Raw genomic sequence first — 20,964 nt, 5'->3', positions numbered from 1 at the left:
AAACATTGCGTGAGCACTGGATAGACCATGAAGGCTGTATATGCTGCAAGTACATGATGACTTCTGCATTCACAATAAGGCCCATATGCAACAGCCTGTAAAATTGCATGTACTGTACCAGTGTAATTCAGATGATTTTGCCCTAGATTTAAAGCACCAATAATTTAAAAGGCAAAACCACCATGGGCTTGCCTTTTAAAGTATTACATCTTCAAATCTACAGGTAAAATCATCCAAATCGCATTGCTTTCTGCTAAAATGCTATTACATATGGTGTGAGGAGGCAAAGGAAAAGGACATATAGAGCTTGCCTGCATATTAAAAATGAAAGTGTTACCCTATGGGCCAAGTTTTGTATTATTACTGTAAATTAAAGCAGACAGTAAGGAAGTGTTCCTTTTAGAAAAGCCCCCCTCCTTCACCTTTGAAAAGATCGACAGCATGATCCACCAATCAGAAAGGAGAAAATGGAAAGAACCAGCAAAGGTGGATTGTGGGAGGGGGAAAGCGAAAGAGGGAGAGACTGGGTGAGGGGAGGTGCACAGCTAGACTCACTGGAGGTTGGGGTGCCGTCCCCTCTCTGTGCAATCAGTGAATAGCCATTCTGTGTGCCCTGCTACAGCTGCCAGTGCTGCTCAGGATTGTAGGAGATACACTGAAACACTGTACAGCAGCTTGATAAAACTTTGCTGAACTGTGAGTGGAATTTGTTAGTATAATCCTGCTGCTGGTTACTGGGTCTCACTGAATAAACTTCAACTTGTTTTCATTGTTACCCGTTCCGCTGTGTGATCCCTGAACCCCAGGTCACCCAGTATCCTCACATACGGGCCTAAAAGTTTATATGTATACAGCCACGGTGTTACTCCATAAAACTAATGTACTAATTATACTGCACCCCGCAGGTCATCCATAACATACCATGGGCTGGATAGGACATGTGTGCATAGGTTTTTGAAAGGAAAGCTAGACCGGGGTAAATTTTCTAAAGCTTTTGAAAATGAAAAATATTAACCGTTTCCCACATTTCTTAGGACTCAATAGAGAATTGATAGACAGAATTTAATATTTGCTTTGGGCATATGGAGCACACATACTGTATAAACTGAACAAGGATATACCTGGTAAAATTAAGACAGCAGTTGGCCAACCAGATGAACCAGAAAATTTCTTAAGCTCAACCCAGGAATTAAGGCTTTCATGCACAAGAAGCTTTGGTCCAAAACCTGAGAGATGTGCATGTCGTCCAGGGATCATGAGGCGTAAAACATCCTCAGACTGAGCTGTGCCGCACTGTGGGTCAAACTCCACAGATATCCATTTTACACACTCAGGAAAGGAAACCTGAAAAGACAGTGTCACAATAAACATAGGCATTTGATCCATTTGTAACTATACTGTATATGTAAAAGTATTTTTTTTTAAACTATACATGCATGTGTTATTACTTTGCAAAATAACAGTTATGAAGACATCAAACCACAATCTGCTGAGTATTTAACAGTATGTATCTGTGCAGGATATCCTGAGAAACCAATAATAAAAGAGATTATTTAGAAAACTGTTAAAGCAGAACAAGCATACCTTATACTGCATCACACTGGCTGGTTTGTATGGGTGCTCGCTTTCAGACACGGCATAGTGACTGGAGGTAGTACACGCAGAGAGCTGCTCAGGCTGATTGCCTGTTGTGCTGTCAGTAGACTGATTTGGGTTGAAGAGAGGCGGGGCATATTTCTGGTTCAAAATAGCAACTGACGGAAGTAGTTGTTGAACAAGACCAAAAACTTCAACAGCTGCCTATAAGGAAAGCAAAAGCATAATATGGCTTACGGTTACCAACACCTGGAAGCTGGATAAAAGAAGAAAAAACTCTGCAGAAGTAACATGAAAAAAATATTGGTTCTAAATGATTTTAGATTTAGTTTACATCTAGTAATACAGTTTCATTTACAATGTGAAGTACAGGTATGTGGTGCTACAAATTGCATCATGGTAACTCCCCTCTGGGATATACTTTTGTGAAAATTGTTGCATTATGCTGCATTAGGCAGGTCCACTACGATGCAAACCATGGCATCACACCACACATATACTGTTCCACACACTTCATTGGAAAGTTGATTGGATGCAGAAGGGTTGTCTGACTTCAGGACTCTCACAGAATTGACAGGGCGTAGACCGCTACATACCTATAATCAGCATTTCTTGAGAAAAGACAGTACAGTAAATATTCACATTAGACTTGTCCTTACCTTTGGAATAGCAGCTGCAACTGGTCCAATGTAAGCTATCAGAAGGGGAAGCAGCATAGAAAATAGACTGGAAGAACTTAGCAGCTCTGGAATGTCATCAGCTACAAAGATGGGAAAAAAGCAACAATACATTTCAATGAAATCATCTCGGAAAGGACCGATACCGTTTAATATTGAAACATGCTGTCCATTTTTAACAGCAAGATGACAAATTACACTTATATCAGTCTCTACTGTATGTCTTATCAAACAAATATTGTTGAAATAAAAATTTGGAGTTTTAAACTACTTACATTAAATGATTATCTTGTGTCCAATGAGGTACAAAGGAACATTAGGTATAGAAGGTGAAGTACAAGCGCTTTGACTAGGATGCTGGGACTATCATTTGAAAAAGTCAATAAACCGAAGTGAAGTAAGGCGATAACATTGTTAATACTATAACAAGGAACTGTCCTGTAGTTCCTGATGCTGTGATAATTCGAGTCAAAAAATGGCTCTGGCCTTGAGTAAGTTATGAATTGCAAGGTCTGGACAGCTCATACCTTTAACCCTTGGATGTGCCAAGTGGATTTTTCAAAATAGGTGTAAAAATTGTTAAGCAAACATGTATTTAACATAAATTGACCTTTAATGTTTACCTTATATAGGAAATATAATCTATTTTTACACAACCATTGTTATTTGAACTTATATAACAAATGTGAGCTATCCTAGCAATTTTAGCGGATATTTTTAACATCTCTCAGAGATACTGGCACTCAAAGGGTTAAAGTTCATGGTTCCAAAAGCCAAGCTGTTAAATCCAGTAGAGGGAAAACTTTGGTTATAAAGAGGTATCAGATGGTACAGTAGGTCTGCTCTTTGCTACAGACAGACCATTCTCTGCCTACAAGAGAATGTCAGTGTACTGTACTATGACCAATAATGGTACTCTGCTGGTAAGAGTTGATCTCAACAATGGAAGTCGGGACTGACGCAGGAAGGTACAGCCGTGTCTCTCACCCACGGCTTTAGTGCAACGTCACCTTCCTAGTCTGATCTCTGTCAGCCATACCATAGTGGTGGTTTATGACTTGTGTAGGGAGGTGCAGCCACCTCTCACACATGGCAGTGAATGCAGCTTCTTCTGCTGTTCCAGATCTCTGGCAATGGTCAGTGTCCACAGACCTTATGCACCTAACTTTAGCACAAAATCCACCCATCCTTTGCATATATTGAAAAACTTGACACCAAGATTTTCCAATTTATTTAGGTGTGTGTACAAAGAAACACCAGGGAATTTGCTGCTATATTTTGTATACATCTTTTTGAAGCCAACGAATGTGGAAATAATATTATTATTGGTGTGTATAGATTCATCGCTTAATTTTGAGTTTGTTTTTCATAACTGCTAAAGAAGCTAGCCGACAGGAGATTAACTAAGAAGCTAGCAGGAGACTCAGGAGATCGGGAAGGGAAGCAAAGAAAACTGCAGGGAGTCAGGCTGTGCTGATGATGGTAAAGCACTGGTCTTGAGATTGGATATCACAGGAGCAGATCCAAAGATACTACTAGGCTGTAGACACCATTGCACTGACCATTTGGTGAATTTCTTCCAGCATCCTTATAGAAACAAGGTGTTGCTGATTGGCTGGGGAGAAATTATGACAGAGTAGTGTGTCCCAGATTGGCTACTAAATGGCATGTGACTGCAGGCAAAACGGTGGCGACCATGTTTGGGAATTGGAGGGAAACTCTGCATGCTGGAAGTGTGGCTGCGTCCTTTAAAATTAGCAATGGAAAGGAGCACAGCGGGACAGTGAGAGCAGAGGGCAGTAAAAAGCTATGCGCCAGGGTGACCGGATAAGCACTACTAGAGGACCATGGGGGACACCGAAGCATTTGAAGTCTGTTTATTGCGCCATGAACCTTAGGAGTACATCAGAGCAAGCCTAGAGAAAAACTTACAAGGTAAGAATGTATTTCTCAGACACCGAATCATGACAGCCTTCCTTCAGAGTATTATGATACTTTCCATAACTGAAGTGCATGGAGCCAATGCATCAGCAGATAAGAAACAATGGATTTCATAAAACATTCCAGGGAAAGGGAAAGCTGAGTCCCAGACAGCTCATTGGGTGTAGTAGATAACCGATGTTATCAGAATCCCACCAACAAGGTGTCGCTCAATAGGGATATCACTGACCCACCTGGGCCTAGAACCACATGGATGGGAAGCTCAGCCTCTCAGTGTTGGCTGGCACAGCTGTGCCCTATACTCAGTTCAATGCAAGCATCTGGCAGACAGGCACTAAATCAATGCTAAGTTCTAGTGAGCACAAAGGAAACTGAAATCCTAGCTGGGTGACGTGGTTGGTCCACGCGATTGGCAGCCACAAGCGCTGGATTTGCTTATCATTAAATAAAGTGGACCAAAAGAATTGCAACCCTATCCACCAACACATAATTCAACCTAATAAGCACAAACTTACTTTAATAATGTTTGCCGAATTTCACAATAAGAAACTTTTGGTCTTAATTAAAAAAAAAAACTGGTAAACCCCAGCCATAATTCAAAAAGGTTTGTGAATCACTGACTTAGGGTATACAGGGATGGAGTTTGATTATTTGAAAGGAGATTTATAGAAATAACTCTAGAACAGGCATGTCCAACCTGCGGCCCTCCAGCTGTTGTGAAACTACACATCCCAGGATGCCTTGCAATAGTATTGCTATTAGGGAATGCTAAATCTATTGCAAGGCATGCTGGGGATGTGTAGTTTCACAACAGCTGGAGGGCCGCAGGTTGGACATGCCTGCTCTAGAACATTTGCTTAGGCAGTTGTTCCAGTGTACACCTGTACAAAATAATTTAACCTTAGAGGAGTTTAAACATACATTACAAGGCACGGCCTGGACTGGCAGTAGCATTAGGAAAATCTTACCATCAACAGCGAGGGCTCTGTGCAGCAGGTCCTTGGCAGCTTTGGTTACAGCATTTACCACAGAAAGAGCTCTGCTGCAATTTTTGTCTTCTTCATTGGCTTTACTCATGAGTTGTGACTGCAGGTCTCCATCGTACTCGCTCCTGCAAAAAAAAAAATTTTTTTATATATTTTGACCTAGTACACTTACAGATATTATGTAAAATAGAATATGTATTTTAAACAAACCTGTAATATAGTACTTGTGGAATTTGCCCTCTGGTTTGATTTGTACCATTACTACTCAAACTGCAAGAGCTGAATGTTAAGGTCACACCATCAGGGCACTGTACGGTGGTTATTCCTCCATCCCCATTAGCTGTGCGACTCCCATAATTTCTTAGGCGTACTGCATATTTCATGTTCTCCTATAACACAGGGTAAAGAGAAATTAATACAAAGATTACTTTTTTTTTTTCATTAAAAACTCACTAAACTAAAAAAAACATACAAACAAATTAAATTATATACAAAAACAACCGAACACAGCACTATGATCAATTAGGAAAGCATTTATCTCTATTTACAGAATCATTGAATCTGACAATAATTCTTCACACAGATGATAGTTTCACAATGCTGCATTTATATATAATTATTGAATACACATTTATATATGGTTAAACTCCCAAAAAAATGAGAATAAGGATTTGGTTTTCTGAACAAAGAAAATGGCTTCCTAGTCTAAAGGGGGCATTCAATCCCAGCCGAATTTCCTGGCCAGGCAAAAAGTGATAATTTGCTAATCAGTATTTAATCACGGGCATTTTCACCTGTTTTTTAGTCCATTTTTGCTGATTGAATAGAGGAAGTCAAATTTGCCCCGGGATTGAATACTCCCCAAAGAATGTCATTAATATATAGAAAGAATTGATGGACCTGGAACAAACCTATTACCCACAGTCTTCAATGTTCCCTTTCTGTTAGTTATCCATAAAGATTATCCATGTAATAATCCTTGTGCATTTATGTAATTTTACTTGTATACTGTACATGGATATGGGTTTACTGCCATCTAGTGACTAAAGTGTGTTCAATCAATGTTTATATGATGCTGAAGAAATGATGTTTGACCATGTTATTAAAAAAATACAGTGTCCGATGATGTTCCCTCAGGTTTATGTGGTCTTTACCTCTTACTCGGTCATATAACCTGGAGTTTATTCATGGACTTTAATAAATTCTAGCTAGATTTATTTAGCTTTACTGATCCATATAGCACATTTTTAGAATGTGGGATGATTTAATAATGGTGAATGTGTTCTTTTGCCAATATCTCAGTTTGTAAACAGAGTGCAGTAGATGTACATTAACACTTATACAACACTTTTTACAGAAGTGTAGAAAGGGGAAACCGCATGCTGCATCAGATTGCTGGGGAGATGTACTAAGCCCTGGAGAGTGATAAAGTGGAGAGAGAAAGTAACAGCCAATCCGCTTCTACCTGGTATGTTACAGACTGTATAGCTATAGAAATTTATAGGATATGACCTGAAATGGCGCCCTGCTGCCTGTGAACTGTACTTAACCCTGGCTATCACCAAATAACCTTTACAATACCATACAATCACAAAAATGGGAATTTCCAATCACTGGCGCAAAAGGGGGATAAAGATGTCTATGTCTTCTTATATTTGTTCTCAAAGATCTTCAAATGTTGTTACTCCGCCGATATGTGGAAGGAGTTAGAGAAGAATGGTGACGGTTAGATGTGATTATCCCAAATTTTAGAGATAGAAGAGTAGATATATGGGAAAAAAACTTAGGCGTACCCCACTTACGGTAAGTAGGGCAGTGTATAGACTCGTAGCGGTTTCTTTGTGTTCTCCTGATGTTGTCCTCTTCAAGGTAAGTTTTTCTCAACGTGGAAGGATGTGTAAAAAGAATATATATACACAGAATTAATACGTGGATGTGTACTATATTAATTATATTTCTTCAAAGGTGCTCCCCGTAAACTCAGTAGTCGATAAATAGTAGTATCGAGTCGTACCTTACTCACCGAGTAATAGAGCAAGGTACACATATAAAGGTTTCTTTTTTGTATTCGAGGTGATAGTTATATGTGAAGGTCAATAATGGGTAGACGTACCCCAACTCACGTGGAAGGAAGGTATCTTCAAGCACGTAGCGGGTTCTTTGGATGGACTCGACGGTTGTCAGCAGATCATTGTTTTCTCCCAGAATTTTGATGGTGAATGAAACAGATACAATAAAAGTGGTGTATCAAATTATTGACATAATATTAACGCCTCCTTTCTCATAAAATGACCCCGTGAGATCAAAAGTCAGTAAACAGTGATATTAGATCGTACCTTACTCACCAGACGATAGAGCAAGGTACACATATAAAGGTTTCTTTTTTCTAGGTGATTATTATATGTGAAGATCAACAATGGGTAGACGTACCCCAACTCACGTGGAAAGAAGTTATCTTTAAGCACGTAGCGGTTTCTTTAGATGGATCAAGCTACGATCAGCAGACCATTGTTCTCTCCCAAGATGTAATAGTGAATAGAACAATACAAAATAATGTGTCAGAAAATTGATATAATAAATAGTATGCCTATTTTGCAATAGGCATATACTAATAAAAAGAGTGACTGTGTTTTGTTTATTTCTAGTGATTTAGAAGGTACTGGTTTCGTACCATAACTCACACTCAGAAGTGCAGATAAACACCCATAAAGGTATCTTTAGAGATAGATTCCCTCCACCTCGTGGTGATTAATGGAAAGGCTCAATACCAGGAGATTTTATGATCTTCAGAAATTTGCGTACCCAACTCACAATTTTATCAACGTTACACCACCCATCAAGGTTTCTTTGTCTTTAGATAGGGATCCCTTGTGGTTTAGAATTTCCTTTTAAAATACTCCAACAATGTCCTCTTCAAAAATTTATATTTTATTATACGGTAAGAAACAGATAAAAATCCTCCATCCCAACAATGGAAGGATCCCGATATATCCAATATAGTACAAGTCCCAAAAAAATTGAAAAATAGTAAAAAAGACAATAAAAATATTTTAAAAATAGCTAAAATACATACAGAAAGTCCAAAAAGGTATCCAGAGGGGAAAGGATGATGGCTGCTCACTCTCCACAGTGCTTGTCAACGCGTTTCGGTGTCTACAACACCTTTTTCAAGACATGCTATTTATTATATCAATTTTCTGACACATTATTTTGTATTGTTCTATTCACTATTACATCTTGGGAGAGAACAATGGTCTGCTGATCGTAGCTTGATCCATCTAAAGAAACCGCTACGTGCTTAAAGATAACTTCTTTCCACGTGAGTTGGGGTACGTCTACCCATTGTTGATCTTCACATATAATAATCACCTAGAAAAAAGAAACCTTTATATGTGTACCTTGCTCTATCGTCTGGTGAGTAAGGTACGATCTAATATCACTGTTTACTGACTTTTGATCTCACGGGGTCATTTTATGAGAAAGGAGGCGTTAATATTATGTCAATAATTTGATACACCACTTTTATTGTATCTGTTTCATTCACCATCAAAATTCTGGGAGAAAACAATGATCTGCTGACAACCGTCGAGTCCATCCAAAGAACCCGCTACGTGCTTGAAGATACCTTCCTTCCACGTGAGTTGGGGTACGTCTACCCATTATTGACCTTCACATATAACTATCACCTCGAATACAAAAAAGAAACCTTTATATGTGTACCTTGCTCTATTACTCGGTGAGTAAGGTACGACTCGATACTACTATTTATCGACTACTGAGTTTACGGGAGCACCTTTGAAGAAATATAATTAATATAGTACACATCCACGTATTAATTCTGTGTATATATATTCTTTTTACACATCCTTCCACGTTGAGAAAAACTTACCTTGAAGAGGACAACATCAGGAGAACACAAAGAAACCGCTACGAGTCTATACACTGCCCTACTTACCGTAAGTGGGGTACGCCTAAGTTTTTTTCCCATATATCTACTCTTCTATCTCTAAAATTTGGGATAATCACATCTAACCGTCACCATTCTTCTCTAACTCCTTCCACATATCGGCGGAGTAACAACATTTGAAGATCTTTGAGAACAAATATAAGAAGACATAGACATCTTTATCCCCCTTTTGCGCCAGTGATTGGAAATTCCCATTTTTGTGATTGTATGTTACAGACTGTGTAGCACTTACTTTCAAAGGCACAGCCTTGTCCAGCCTAATTTCAGCAATATCACTGGGAGAATCGTCGGTGGTATAAGTGCCTTTCACTAGCTCTAGTGATGTCCATCTATGGGAGTGTCCTGCATCACCAGAGTGGTCACTCTGAAAGGAATATATCAAGAACATGCATAATTATAGAGTCCTTCATGAGAGCAACCAACCACACAAACACATTGCATTAGAAATACTTCTTAGTAATCTCAAGCCATACCAAAGATGAAACTACAGTAATACTCCAATTAACCAATGCAGCAAAACAGGCCACTAAGATTTTTAATGTTTTTTTACATATCAAAACAATCATACAATAATCAACAAAAGCGAAAAAGCCATAGGTAAAAAATAATTCAGTAATATTAGAATCACCATCATCAATAGTTTGTAGTAACCAATTACTGTTTAAGTTGATCAGTCTCTACTGTTGCAAATAGTTTTGAACCACTTGTCCTTTAAAACTCCTTTAAGTCACGTCATTGATGTTTAAAGGCATTTATGCATGGCTCTCAAGATCTCGTGACAGTACCCTAAAGTGGTAAAGATCTGTATAAAATTGGCCAATCTAAAACCTTAATTCGTCTATTAGCTGTAGGTTTGGAGATGGCCTCAAAACTTTCCTCTAAAATACTATAGCTTTGCAAGAATGTCAGTGAATTGAATGGTGTCATCTTAATGACATAAAAAACCACCCTCTGATGTATGTACATGCATTTGTGGAATAAACAGTAGCCCAGACCTTGCATATTTTTTGTTTGCAGCCCCATAAAAGCTGTGACATCTTGCCACCATAGTTCTGTAGGCTATGGAAACTTCTATTTACAAAACTGGAGAAACAGCAATGCATCAAGAGCAGCACAAAAACGAGTCCTTATTTTCCTATTAGTGACTATGCCAATAGGCTCAATCAGGAGGTGGTAAAAGGTCAAAACAAATGCAGAAAAAAATGGATACCTGAAAAAAGGATACCTGCTCCTGTCTTCAGCATTATCTATGGCGCTATTAATAAAAAAAATTCTTAAGCGGTGATGAGCAGACCAAAAATACACCGTATTCCATTAGTTAGCAGTGGGGCATACAGTTGTGCCCTCCTACAGTGTTGTTGCAATGCATGCACACTGATTGCAGCATAGAGGGGCACATGTTCCTGATATGCATTCACTTCAATGGGAATTGGCAGGCGTATTGAATGTAATGGTAGCAGGTAGCAATGCGTAAGCACGAGGCATGAGGTCATGGGTTCACATCACGATCCTGCTAAAGTAAGCTGCTTTACACATCTGTACAAATGGAGATTCTATTTCTAGCAGTTTTTACACATTCAAATGAATAAAGAGAGAGAGAGAGAGAGAGAGAGAAAGAGAGAGTGAGGTAATATGTTGCTATTTAAATATACTTACATCATCTACCAAGACCTCTAGCTCATACTCATGGATTCCTCCTCCTCCATAAACGCAGAAGCCAACAACCACAACTCCAAGTTTGTCTACGGAGAAGCAGATTGCATCTGGAGAGCCATTTCCCGTGTTCCAGCTTCTACCCTGGCTGGTCTTGGTGAAGCGATTAGGGCTGGATTTAACTGAATGCAGAGAGTTTAATCCATCAACCTATAGAAGGATTATACTGATGATCAGAAACATGCAAGGTAAAGGCAGTTGTATAAATAAAGGGATTACAATGGGTTTCTCTGCACCACATATGCATGTCCACTGTGAGGGCCCAATCACCTTGTCACAGCTGCCATATTCACTACACGAATAATAGTATTAGGCTACCAAGGACATGAAATTGCCATCTTATTGCATATCCATATAAACATAGAATTTAATTAAATTCATGTTTTTATTTACTATGAAAACTGTAGTCAACAATATATTCAATTTACTAGAAGTACCATCAATTTCAGGATGCAGTTGTAGAGCTGTACTGAACACAACACAACACAACACACACACACACACACACACACAGCTATATTTCATCTTCAGAATAGTCCGTTTATTTAGCTTTAACAGACTATTAGATGCACAGAGGGTTGGATTCTGCTCCTAATGCAAAAACATTTTCGGCACCAGAAATGTACAGTGCACATGCAGGTATGGGACCTGTGTTATCAGATGCAGTACAGCTGCAGGTGTGGAGTGACTGACAGTTTACACCCATGTAAGGGCGGGGATGAGGAGGCAACTGCAGCTGATTCATAAAATGGAAGTGTGTCACCTCCATTTTGCAAAAGTACTAAGGTCTCTGTCATTAGACAGGGACTTCTTGGCCACTTAGATGGAGCTATTGCAGCTGGCCTGCATGGCTGTATGGGTCCCGGAGGTGTCTGATTGTTTCACAAGTGATACAGTCAGTCATCCTCGGATGCAGCAATGGACACACATGCAGGCAGAAGGTGCCTACATATAACAGGTGTCTCACACCACATTAACATATCTGAGCATCACTGCTGCTTCCAAGTAAGCAGTACTGATGCTTATGCCAACCACATCTGATACAAGCCTTGTGTGCAAGTTGTGGTCATACAGTATCTGGATTTTTATAAAAGCAGCTAAAGCAGGGCAAATCCAATCATTGCAAAGGCAATTATCTGAAACTATATGTACAAGAAAATATCTATAGGTAACCCATAGACATTTATCAGAGGTGCAAAGATATTCAGTATAATATTTAAATGATACCTAAATTATTTTTATAGAAAGTATAAGAAATTATTAAAAAATAATTTCATAAAAAACATTTTATTTTTTTTAGTGCACCTAGATACTTCTATAGTGCAATAAGGTAGTATCAGGAACAATGTCCTTTATAGTTACCAGTACTGCCAGTGGCCGTGAGACTGTATTTCCTTGGGTTATTTGTATCCAATGTGGTGTTGACCTGTATTGATAGTCCTCCTCTTTTCACCAGAATCGCACTCCGGATGGTATGGAGTTTAAGGTCTGTATCCACAAGGACTCCCCAGTCACAGCAACAGGCTGTGTTCATTGCAATATTGTAATCTGCAGGTATCTGGAACATGCAGCTAAAAAAACGTGTTTCTCTGCCTTCAGTCTCAGCTGCGTTTCTCCGCTGAAGGCAGAGAAATGCGGTTTTTAGCTGCATGTTCCAGATACCCGCAGATTACAATATTGCCGTTAACACAGCCTGTTGCTGTGACTGGGGAGGAAATACTGGCTCACGGCCACTGGAGATACAAAATTACAGACGTTGCGGGACTGGTAACAATAAAGGACATTGTTCCTGATACTACCTTATTGCACTATAGAAGTATCTAGGAAATCAATTTGAGCCAATATCTGCCTGTAACTATCAGCTTATGGCACATTATGTTACATGTTGTCTGTCTTGTATTGTCCATTGTGTAATAATATGAAGTGCACTAAAAAAAATATGTTTTTTTTTTTTTTTTTATACTTTCTATAAAAATAATTTAGGTATCATTTTAATATTATACTGAATATCTTTGCGCCTCTGCTAAATGCCTATGGGTTACCTATAGACATTTTCTTGTACATATACTTTTGGTCTGAGATCCACTTCCTCTTAGAAAAGGGGATGCAAAGGTGTACAGTTGTTGTAATTATCTAAGCAATTTCATTGGTACTATCTTTTATTTGCAATTGGAAATAGTAAGGCAATTAGCCGGAGATTTATGGTTACGCGATATATCAAACCAGTGCTCTTAAGTGACTTTTTGCCACACTTTTTTTTATAATTATCTGAAAGGCCATAAATCCCTGAAACACACCATACATAGAAGAACATACCTCTGACCCAAGAGCAGATGCTGTTAGCTCACTGACAATGCTAGCCAAGAGACCACAAGTGTTAGAAACCAGGTGTGAAGAAAACAGTTCATGTTCCCTGCGTAAACTGTTTCTTACAGGTAACACAACAATGACCAGCATTTTTTCCAGAACCTCACGAAAGCTGGTCATTCCAGAGACATTCTCTTCACTCTAAAAAATGTAGAACAAAGGGATTGTTTTACAAGTAAAGTATATATACAGTATGTACATTTGCAGCCATCCTACATTGGATACTAAGAACACACAAAACTATTTAATCATTGGTCAACATATTAACAAACTATGCTTAGACTATTCCTAGATAGCACACTGATAACACATTCATAGCCATTGTCAGTTCATTTAACACTGACGTATTCATTTCTTAGGAGAAAACATAATTTAACAGACCTGACTGAGTTTCTCCATGCTTGACACCAGCAGAGGAAAGCGATGAGCCAATGCAGTGTCATTTTCTGTGCTAACTTGTTTCACCATGGAACGTAGCAGGACTTCACCATCATAAGCAATGGGAAAGATGGAAGTGAGTTTCACAGAAGTGTGGCAAAGAGCAGACATAACCGCAGCTAGCAAACGACTGCTTGACGTTTTGAAATTAGCTTCCTGAATGTCCTTTAAAAAAAAAAAAAATATTATAATGTCTGTATAAATTAAACAAGAATTAACTACACCATATAATCATATATCTTGTACACAATAACCGTTTTACTTGCAATTCAATTAGGTAACTTTTCCAATGAAAGGATTAAAAGTGCTTTCCACCCACACACAGCACTTTTGAGCATTTTTCAATGTTTTAAATTAATATTGTATATGAGTTTAAAAAAAAACAGACCGTGATTAACTTATTGTTTTAAATCTACAACATCGGTAACCAAGCAGCATAAATCCATTGCATACAATAAATCCTCTGCAATATAGTACAAGCTTGAAAATGCTACTTCTATGTCACATACAGGTGAATCAGGTGCCCGATAATGATTCCAGACACATATCCATGGTCCACTAAACAGCAGCAATTAGTTTGCTCAAAGGAAGCTGAGTAATTCAGCCAAATGTAACATACAGTATGTCAATTACTGTGACACTGATTTTCTCCAGAACCCCTTTTTTAAGCAAAATTGCTACTTTACATTTGGCTAATGGTTCACTGTGGTCTATGTAAATTTATTTTTACCAATCTCTGGGGCCATAACACAGATTACATCTCTGTTAATACACTAACGCTCCCGAACAGGAATATACATGCTGCAGACAAATGGCTCGCTTCAAGTCTGAGTCACTCACTGGACCGTTGGTGAACACTCAAACCAATTTTTCTCTCTCTGGGGTAGATTTATTATAGCGGCGCAACACTTCCTGCTTCCCCTAATTAGCGAGGCGAAGCAGGAGGGGAGACCAACAAGATGTATCAACATCTTGTCTGCTGAAGTGTGGGAGCGCTAACCCCTCCTGGAGACAGCGCATCAGTTACTCGCTACTCTTGCGAGATCACCAGCGCAGCTCAGAGCCAGCAGCAGGGACAGCACTGTCCCTGCTGTGGGCATAGGGCATCACCGCCTGCAGCTGTCGAAGTCGGTAGCTGCAGGCGGCCGAACGGTCAGCGATGCTGACCGTTCATAAATTAGGCAGGAGGCAGGGGCAGTACAAAATATTGTAGCTGCGCTATGCCTCCTGCCACCACACCGCCGCACGTTAGACACCCGCTCAGTGGGTGTGATAGATCAGGGGAAGCGCTATCCCCTGCCACAACGCACGAGGATATGTAGGGTACACACCAGGACGACCCGCTCACGATGCACATCGTGAGCGGGTCGTCAGTGGCTCGTCCGACCCGCTCACGGTGACGCGGGGGGGCACGAACCGCTCACGATGTGCCCTGTGAGCGGGTCCGATCCGATGGCGACCCGCACCCGGCTGTATGGTCGTCATTGAGATCCTACCTGCAGCAGGTAGGATCTCAATAACGACCGACCGACCCGCGGGACCGCGCATCGGATCGGTATCGGTCCACACCAGGACAGAAAAGGGCCCAATCAGCACACAATCTACATCCAATTGGTCGGAATTGGATCTAGATTGAGGGGATTGGGCCCTAGTCGTCCTGGTGTGTACCCAGCATAAGAGTATACCTATCCTTATAAATAGATCATAGCTCATAGCTGATGTTATCAGCCTTTTACAGATTTTGTTTTCATTGTGTGCAGATACAGCTCTCCTTAAGTTTATGGAGTTTTTATTAAAACAATTGAAGCATTCTTGTACAGTTATCCATGTAATTTTATACGCGAGTACATAAATACTACTAAATGTATTTCTGTGTACCTTAAAGACACTATTTTCCAATCAACAAATAAATATCTAATGCTAGTTCTCACGCATCCTGAACTGTCCCAAACCCTCCTCTGTAGATTTTATTTTCAGCTATATTTTCCCCTCCAGAGCACACAATTCTGTCCTAGCATACTGTATAGCATGACCACAATCTGGAAAGCCATCATTTTACCTGATCCAAGCAGTTCAGCAAGTCACAGAGACAGGCCCACTGGAGTGCAGGAGTGGGGTAGAATGAATGGAAGCAGGCTGTAAAGGTGTTATGACACTCCTGGAGAACAGCTTCCAACAAACTTAAGGGCTGACTGAGATATCCTTGAGGGTCATTGTCTAGTTTCATAATGCAGTTATCCACACCTTCAGAAAGGATTTTCCTTAGTAATGTCCTAGTTTTTCCAATGCATTCAGCCAGTTTACTTGATTCTTCTACCACTGGCTTAGTGGATGCTACATTAAATAACAAGGTCATAAAAACAAAAATAATTAAACCATCTTAAAATGAAACTGACAATCTGAAACAGTTCATTAAAACATTTGGAACATCCCAATCAAATGTGATAGGTTGGAAGAAATGCCTATAACCCTATATAAAAATGACAACATCCTGGAGTATATAATGTAAAAATACATATTTTCCCTAACACAAGACTAATTAAAAAGCAAAATACATGGCCAAAACTGACATACAATATACAAATGTGTCCTCATACATCCAGATACAATACACCATGCAGTGTGAGATGTCTGAGCCGCCAGTACCTGTGCAACTCTAATGGCGATTCTCAAGTGACCTGGCCTGCCAAGAGGGGCTGTGTGCCGTGACTGCAGCAAAGTTATATAAGGACATATTTGTATATGTGACACAGAGAACATTCTACATATTGAAATAGTACTACCTGATATAGGGTATATTTCACAAGTGTAAACTCTTAATAAGCGTAAACAGCAAGTTCCCACAAAGCGCAATCGTTCCAAATCCAGCAGAGTCGCGGTGTACTGAAAACCTTTCAAGCCTCTTAGCTCTTCTACACCTAGAACCAAAGTGGTCCAACTCCAGTGCAAAATGCTCAGCAGGGATTCAAAACACTCCTGGGAAAAGAACACAATGAAAAAAAAATACATAACATATGCGAACACATAACAGAAGGGAAAAGCCTGAGCACATAACTAACAGAAGCATAGCTATCTACATATAAAATATGCCTGAACTTAGAGCCATATTATTTAAACCACCTGCCTAATATTGTGTAGATCCCCCTTGAGATCTGACCGGTCCAGGCATGATTTCCACAAGACCTCTGAAGGTGTCCGCTGGTGTCTTGCAACAAGAAACAAGTATACACCCCTACAATATTAGCACCGCTCCCTCACTAATTTTTTAAAAATAAACGCAGAATACTGTATAAAAAATGTATATGTACAATTGTAAAACGTTATTGTCAACTGTGCTGGCAGCTAGTTAGCTACGTCTCATCATGCTGTCATGATGATGGGCCTATTTTTATGCGGAGGCCTAAGATCTGTAGCCCTCTCCAGCCCATTGTTTATCTGGCCCTGACTGCATACAGGGAACACCCCACGAGACCTCCCGTTTTGGAGATGCTGTCACATAGGGGGAGATGTATTAAACCAGGTGAAGTGATAAAGTGGCTGCTGATAAATCACTAGCAAACCAACCCCTGTCAATGTGCAGACTAGGTTTAAAATGACAGTTAGGAGCTGACTGGGCGTTATCACCATCCACTATCACTTCTCTAGGCTTAATAAAGTTGACTTTGTCCTTTGTTAAAACCGCTCAGATCCTTAAGCTGGCCTATTTTTTTCTTTTTTTCATATAGGATTATTAAAATATCAAAATAATCGTTACAAACACTGCAAACAAACAATGTTCACAGAGTAGTGTCTCCGCACAAAAAAAAATATAAAACCAAGGCATGATCACTACTGTTTATTACATGCGCCTCTGTCATTGTCTAATGCTAGCCATATGAAAACATGTAGGACATCTATACTTCAAACCCCACTGTGAAATAACTGATCCTAGTGCTGTCATCAAGTGTAATACAGTGGGACCCTAACTCAACCCTCGAATCACTCACAGTCCTGGATATAAGGATAGCCATGGCTTTTTAATCAGGGACTAATTACGTCAACCATTGTGCACTCAGTCCAAGATTTCAAAACGTCTTGTTCCACTGAGCGGAATTTCCATGGGAAAAAATATTTGATAAGCAGTGAGCTGCAAATGGAACTTAATGTTAGAATGCACCTGGGCTACTCAGGTACATACAGCCTAGAAGTTCACTTGCAGTCTAGAATATAGTACATTACATTTTTGTAAGTTTTTTGTTAAATACAAGAGAGATGGAATATACTGCAGTCATTAAAACAGGATAAAGGTTGAAAAGCACAAATTTTTATATATAAAGTAACTAGGAATGCTTATGTTCACTTAATTGAAGAAGTATTAAAAACAGTAACCATTTTAAAAAGACAAAGACAGTAATCAATTGGTCATCACTTGACAAACACACATACAATCTGTACGTAGCGTGAAAACCTTAACTACACTGGGGGAGAAGGCAGCTGCATCCTTTTATAGATTGTTCCTGTGTATAGCAGTGGCACAGCAGTGCTGTGATGCGCACTGCCATGGGCACACTGCTATACACAGCAACAATCTATAAGTACACATCTATAAGTGTTTATAGCATTTTTAACAAAATATCATAGTAGGCTAGCTCTAAAAGAAAACTAAAGAGACAACTCACCACTGAAACAGACCGAGCAAATGATCTTTTCAGGATATGCACTGGCTCACTGACTTGCTGCTTTCCTTTGGCAGCACTTCCATCACTTGTTGGTAACCTGTTACATTGACAAAATAAACATTACATTAAAAAATACAACCAATTAAACAAAACAATTTGGTAAAATGACTGTAGGTAGATCCTGCCTTTTTACAGTATACGAAGGAACACTAAATCTATTGCTTGTTATTTTTTTAAGACAATTTGTCTGGACCTTTGTATAGGTCAATTTACACGTGCCGCTCTAGCTCAGACAGAGTGTGCTCGCGCCGCTCTAGCTGTACTGACAGCTACGTAAACAGCGTGGCGGCCGGGCAGCAGCAGCAGCGCGCTGCCCAGGCGCTGGCAGGTCACTGTGGTACTTGTAGTTCCACAGTGAAATAGGCAGCGCCTGGGCAGCGCTGACAACAGCGGGGGCAAGTGGACACACCCCGGGCACAACGCTGACGTGCCGGGGCTTGTAAAGTACTCACCCCGGCACAGCGCAGTATCCTCCATGTACACGCTAAATCCAATGGCTTGCAGCCTAGATCTAGGCGCTAATGCACCTGGATTCACACTCCCTGCAAGCCGCTAAGAAGGAGGGGGGCGCCTGGATTTAGGCGCAAAACCCTCTGAATCCAGGCGCCTTGCGAGCCGCTAAGAAGGAGGGGGGCGCCTGGATTTAGGCGCAAAACCCTCTGAATCCAGGCGCCTTGCGAGCCGCTAAGAAGGAGGGGGGCGCCTGGATTTAGGCGCAAAACCCTCTGAATCCAGGCGCCTTGCGAGCCGCTAAGAAGGAGGGGGGCGCCTGGATTTAGGCGCAAAACCCTCTGAATCCAGGCGCCTTGCAAGCCGCTAAGAAGGAGGGGGGCGCCTGGATTTAGGCGCAAAAGCCAGGCTCCCTGGGAGCCGCAAAGGTGGTTTAGCATCTAAATTTAGACGCTAAAGCGCCTGGATTTAGTTGGGTGGAGGGGTACATCTAAATTTAGACGCAAAAGCATCTAAATTTAGCTGGGTTTAGGGGTACACTATTAAAGCCCGTCCACAGTGGCAGTAGTCGACGCAACAGCTGTCGACTGTGTAAATCCCACTATCCACGCCCACCCGAAGCGTGGCGAGCGCAGCGAGCCCCGCGAGGGGCGGCGGTACGCGTCCTACGACCTTTTCATACCCCCACTATCCACGTCGGCGTGGAGTTGAGAATAGAATAGTGTGGCGAGCGCAGCGAGCCACCGAGCCCGAAGCATGGCGAGCGCAGCGAGCCCCGCGAGGGGACGCGGATACCTTCACAGGTAAACGCGTCCCCTCGCGGGCTTCACAGGTGTCCGCAGCGACGCGGACACCTGTGAAGCCCGCGAGGGGACGCGTTTACCTGTGAAGGTATCCGCTGCGCTCGCCACGCTTCGGGCTCGGTGGCTCGCTGCGCTCGCCACACTATTCTATTCTCAACTCCACGCCGACGTGGATAGTGGGGGTATGAAAAGGTCGTAGGACGCGTACCGCCACGCTTCGGGTGGGCGTGGATAGTGGGGATGATTCAGGAACACATTCACACCTGCACACTCACACACCTGAGACAGTGAAGACGACATTTTCGGCAACTGTTCAGTTTTTTTTTAGTTGAAATTCAAGTGAAATTTAACTTTTTTTTTGTTGAAATTCAACATAACTGTAGAATATAAATGATTCAATGACATGAAATAATCATAAACAATAAAAAAGTCCAACAATAATTTAAAAGTCATGATTTAATCAGTAGAGCAGGAAGGAACTTCGGCGTCTACGTCACCGCCAGCATTTTCAGTTGACGGACCTGCTGTGTCGACATCATCGCCGGAAGGACCTACTGTGTCAACATCACCGCCGGCATTCTCTTTCTCGACCAGGGGGAGCAGGGTCAGAGCGTGCCAAATGCGATGGAAGGGGTCCTGGGCGCCTAAACTCTGCCTCCACATAAATTCCTGAAGGTATGAATCGAGGTAATGGCGTGCGGTACCCCTCTGGCGTTTATTACGCCACTTGCAGCTGCCCCAGAGTTGCTCCACATTCTGGGTGTTCACCCCAGTGTCCGGGTCGACGAAGTGGTATTTGTGGTTCACCTTTCCGTGAACATAACCGGCCTGCTGGAGTTGCTGGGTATTGTACGCCCTCCAGCAGTCTGTGAAGACAGTAGTGCCCGGTTCCACATGGGCCTCGATGGCAGCCATCAGGGTGGCCGTATCCCGCCGCTCCACCGCAGTGATAAAGCACTGGCCGGACTCCCTAGATATTCCCCCGAATACCCACTGCTGGGGCAGGAGCCGTCCGACGTTGCTCTTTCTTTTTACATACAGGCTTTCGTCGACCTCGACGATCTGCCCCGGGCCTCCGATTCGCCGCTGAGGCTGTGCCAGCAGGTCCAGCGTGCAGGCCTCCCTCATTAGATTGCTGTATAGGACAGCAGTTTTTTGGCAGATGTTGAGCTGCTTGTCACAAAATTTCATGCTGGTCAGCTCTTCTGCCCAGCAATATACAAATCTGATCAGGGTCACGAAGGTGAGGTGAGATCCCCTGAACCATTGAGCTGACCTGACGCTGACTTTTTTTCTGCAGCTCCTAAT

General features: G+C 41.3%; 1 protein-coding gene across 18 annotated transcripts in view; it reads right to left on the bottom strand.

The window, feature by feature from the left end:
• Positions 1-20,964, bottom strand: part of MYCBP2 (MYC binding protein 2) — a 217,426-nt gene that overhangs the window by 92,327 nt on the left and 104,135 nt on the right. For all 18 annotated transcript variants that reach the window (XM_083168825.1, XM_083168824.1, XM_083168827.1 and 15 more), the window contains 12 exons: positions 18,344-18,440; positions 16,469-16,661; positions 15,745-16,019; positions 13,629-13,850; positions 13,197-13,388; positions 10,824-11,030; positions 9,400-9,531; positions 5,411-5,589; positions 5,183-5,325; positions 2,256-2,356; positions 1,585-1,800; positions 1,122-1,344 (listed from right to left, as the gene is read on the bottom strand). In XM_083168825.1, coding sequence (XP_083024951.1) covers positions 1,122-1,344; positions 1,585-1,800; positions 2,256-2,356; positions 5,183-5,325; positions 5,411-5,589; positions 9,400-9,531; positions 10,824-11,030; positions 13,197-13,388; positions 13,629-13,850; positions 15,745-16,019; positions 16,469-16,661; positions 18,344-18,440 — 2,180 coding nt within the window. The remainder of the gene's footprint in view (positions 1-1,121; positions 1,345-1,584; positions 1,801-2,255; positions 2,357-5,182; positions 5,326-5,410; positions 5,590-9,399; positions 9,532-10,823; positions 11,031-13,196; positions 13,389-13,628; positions 13,851-15,744; positions 16,020-16,468; positions 16,662-18,343; positions 18,441-20,964) is intronic.

The sequence above is a fragment of the Crinia signifera genome, chromosome 2 (genome assembly GCF_055691185.1).
Source record: "Crinia signifera chromosome 2, ASM5569118v1, whole genome shotgun sequence".
Classification (NCBI taxonomy): domain Eukaryota; kingdom Metazoa; phylum Chordata; class Amphibia; order Anura; family Myobatrachidae; genus Crinia; species Crinia signifera.
The sequence above is the reverse complement of the archived record's forward strand: the minus strand, read 5'-3'. Positions and strand labels throughout refer to the sequence as shown.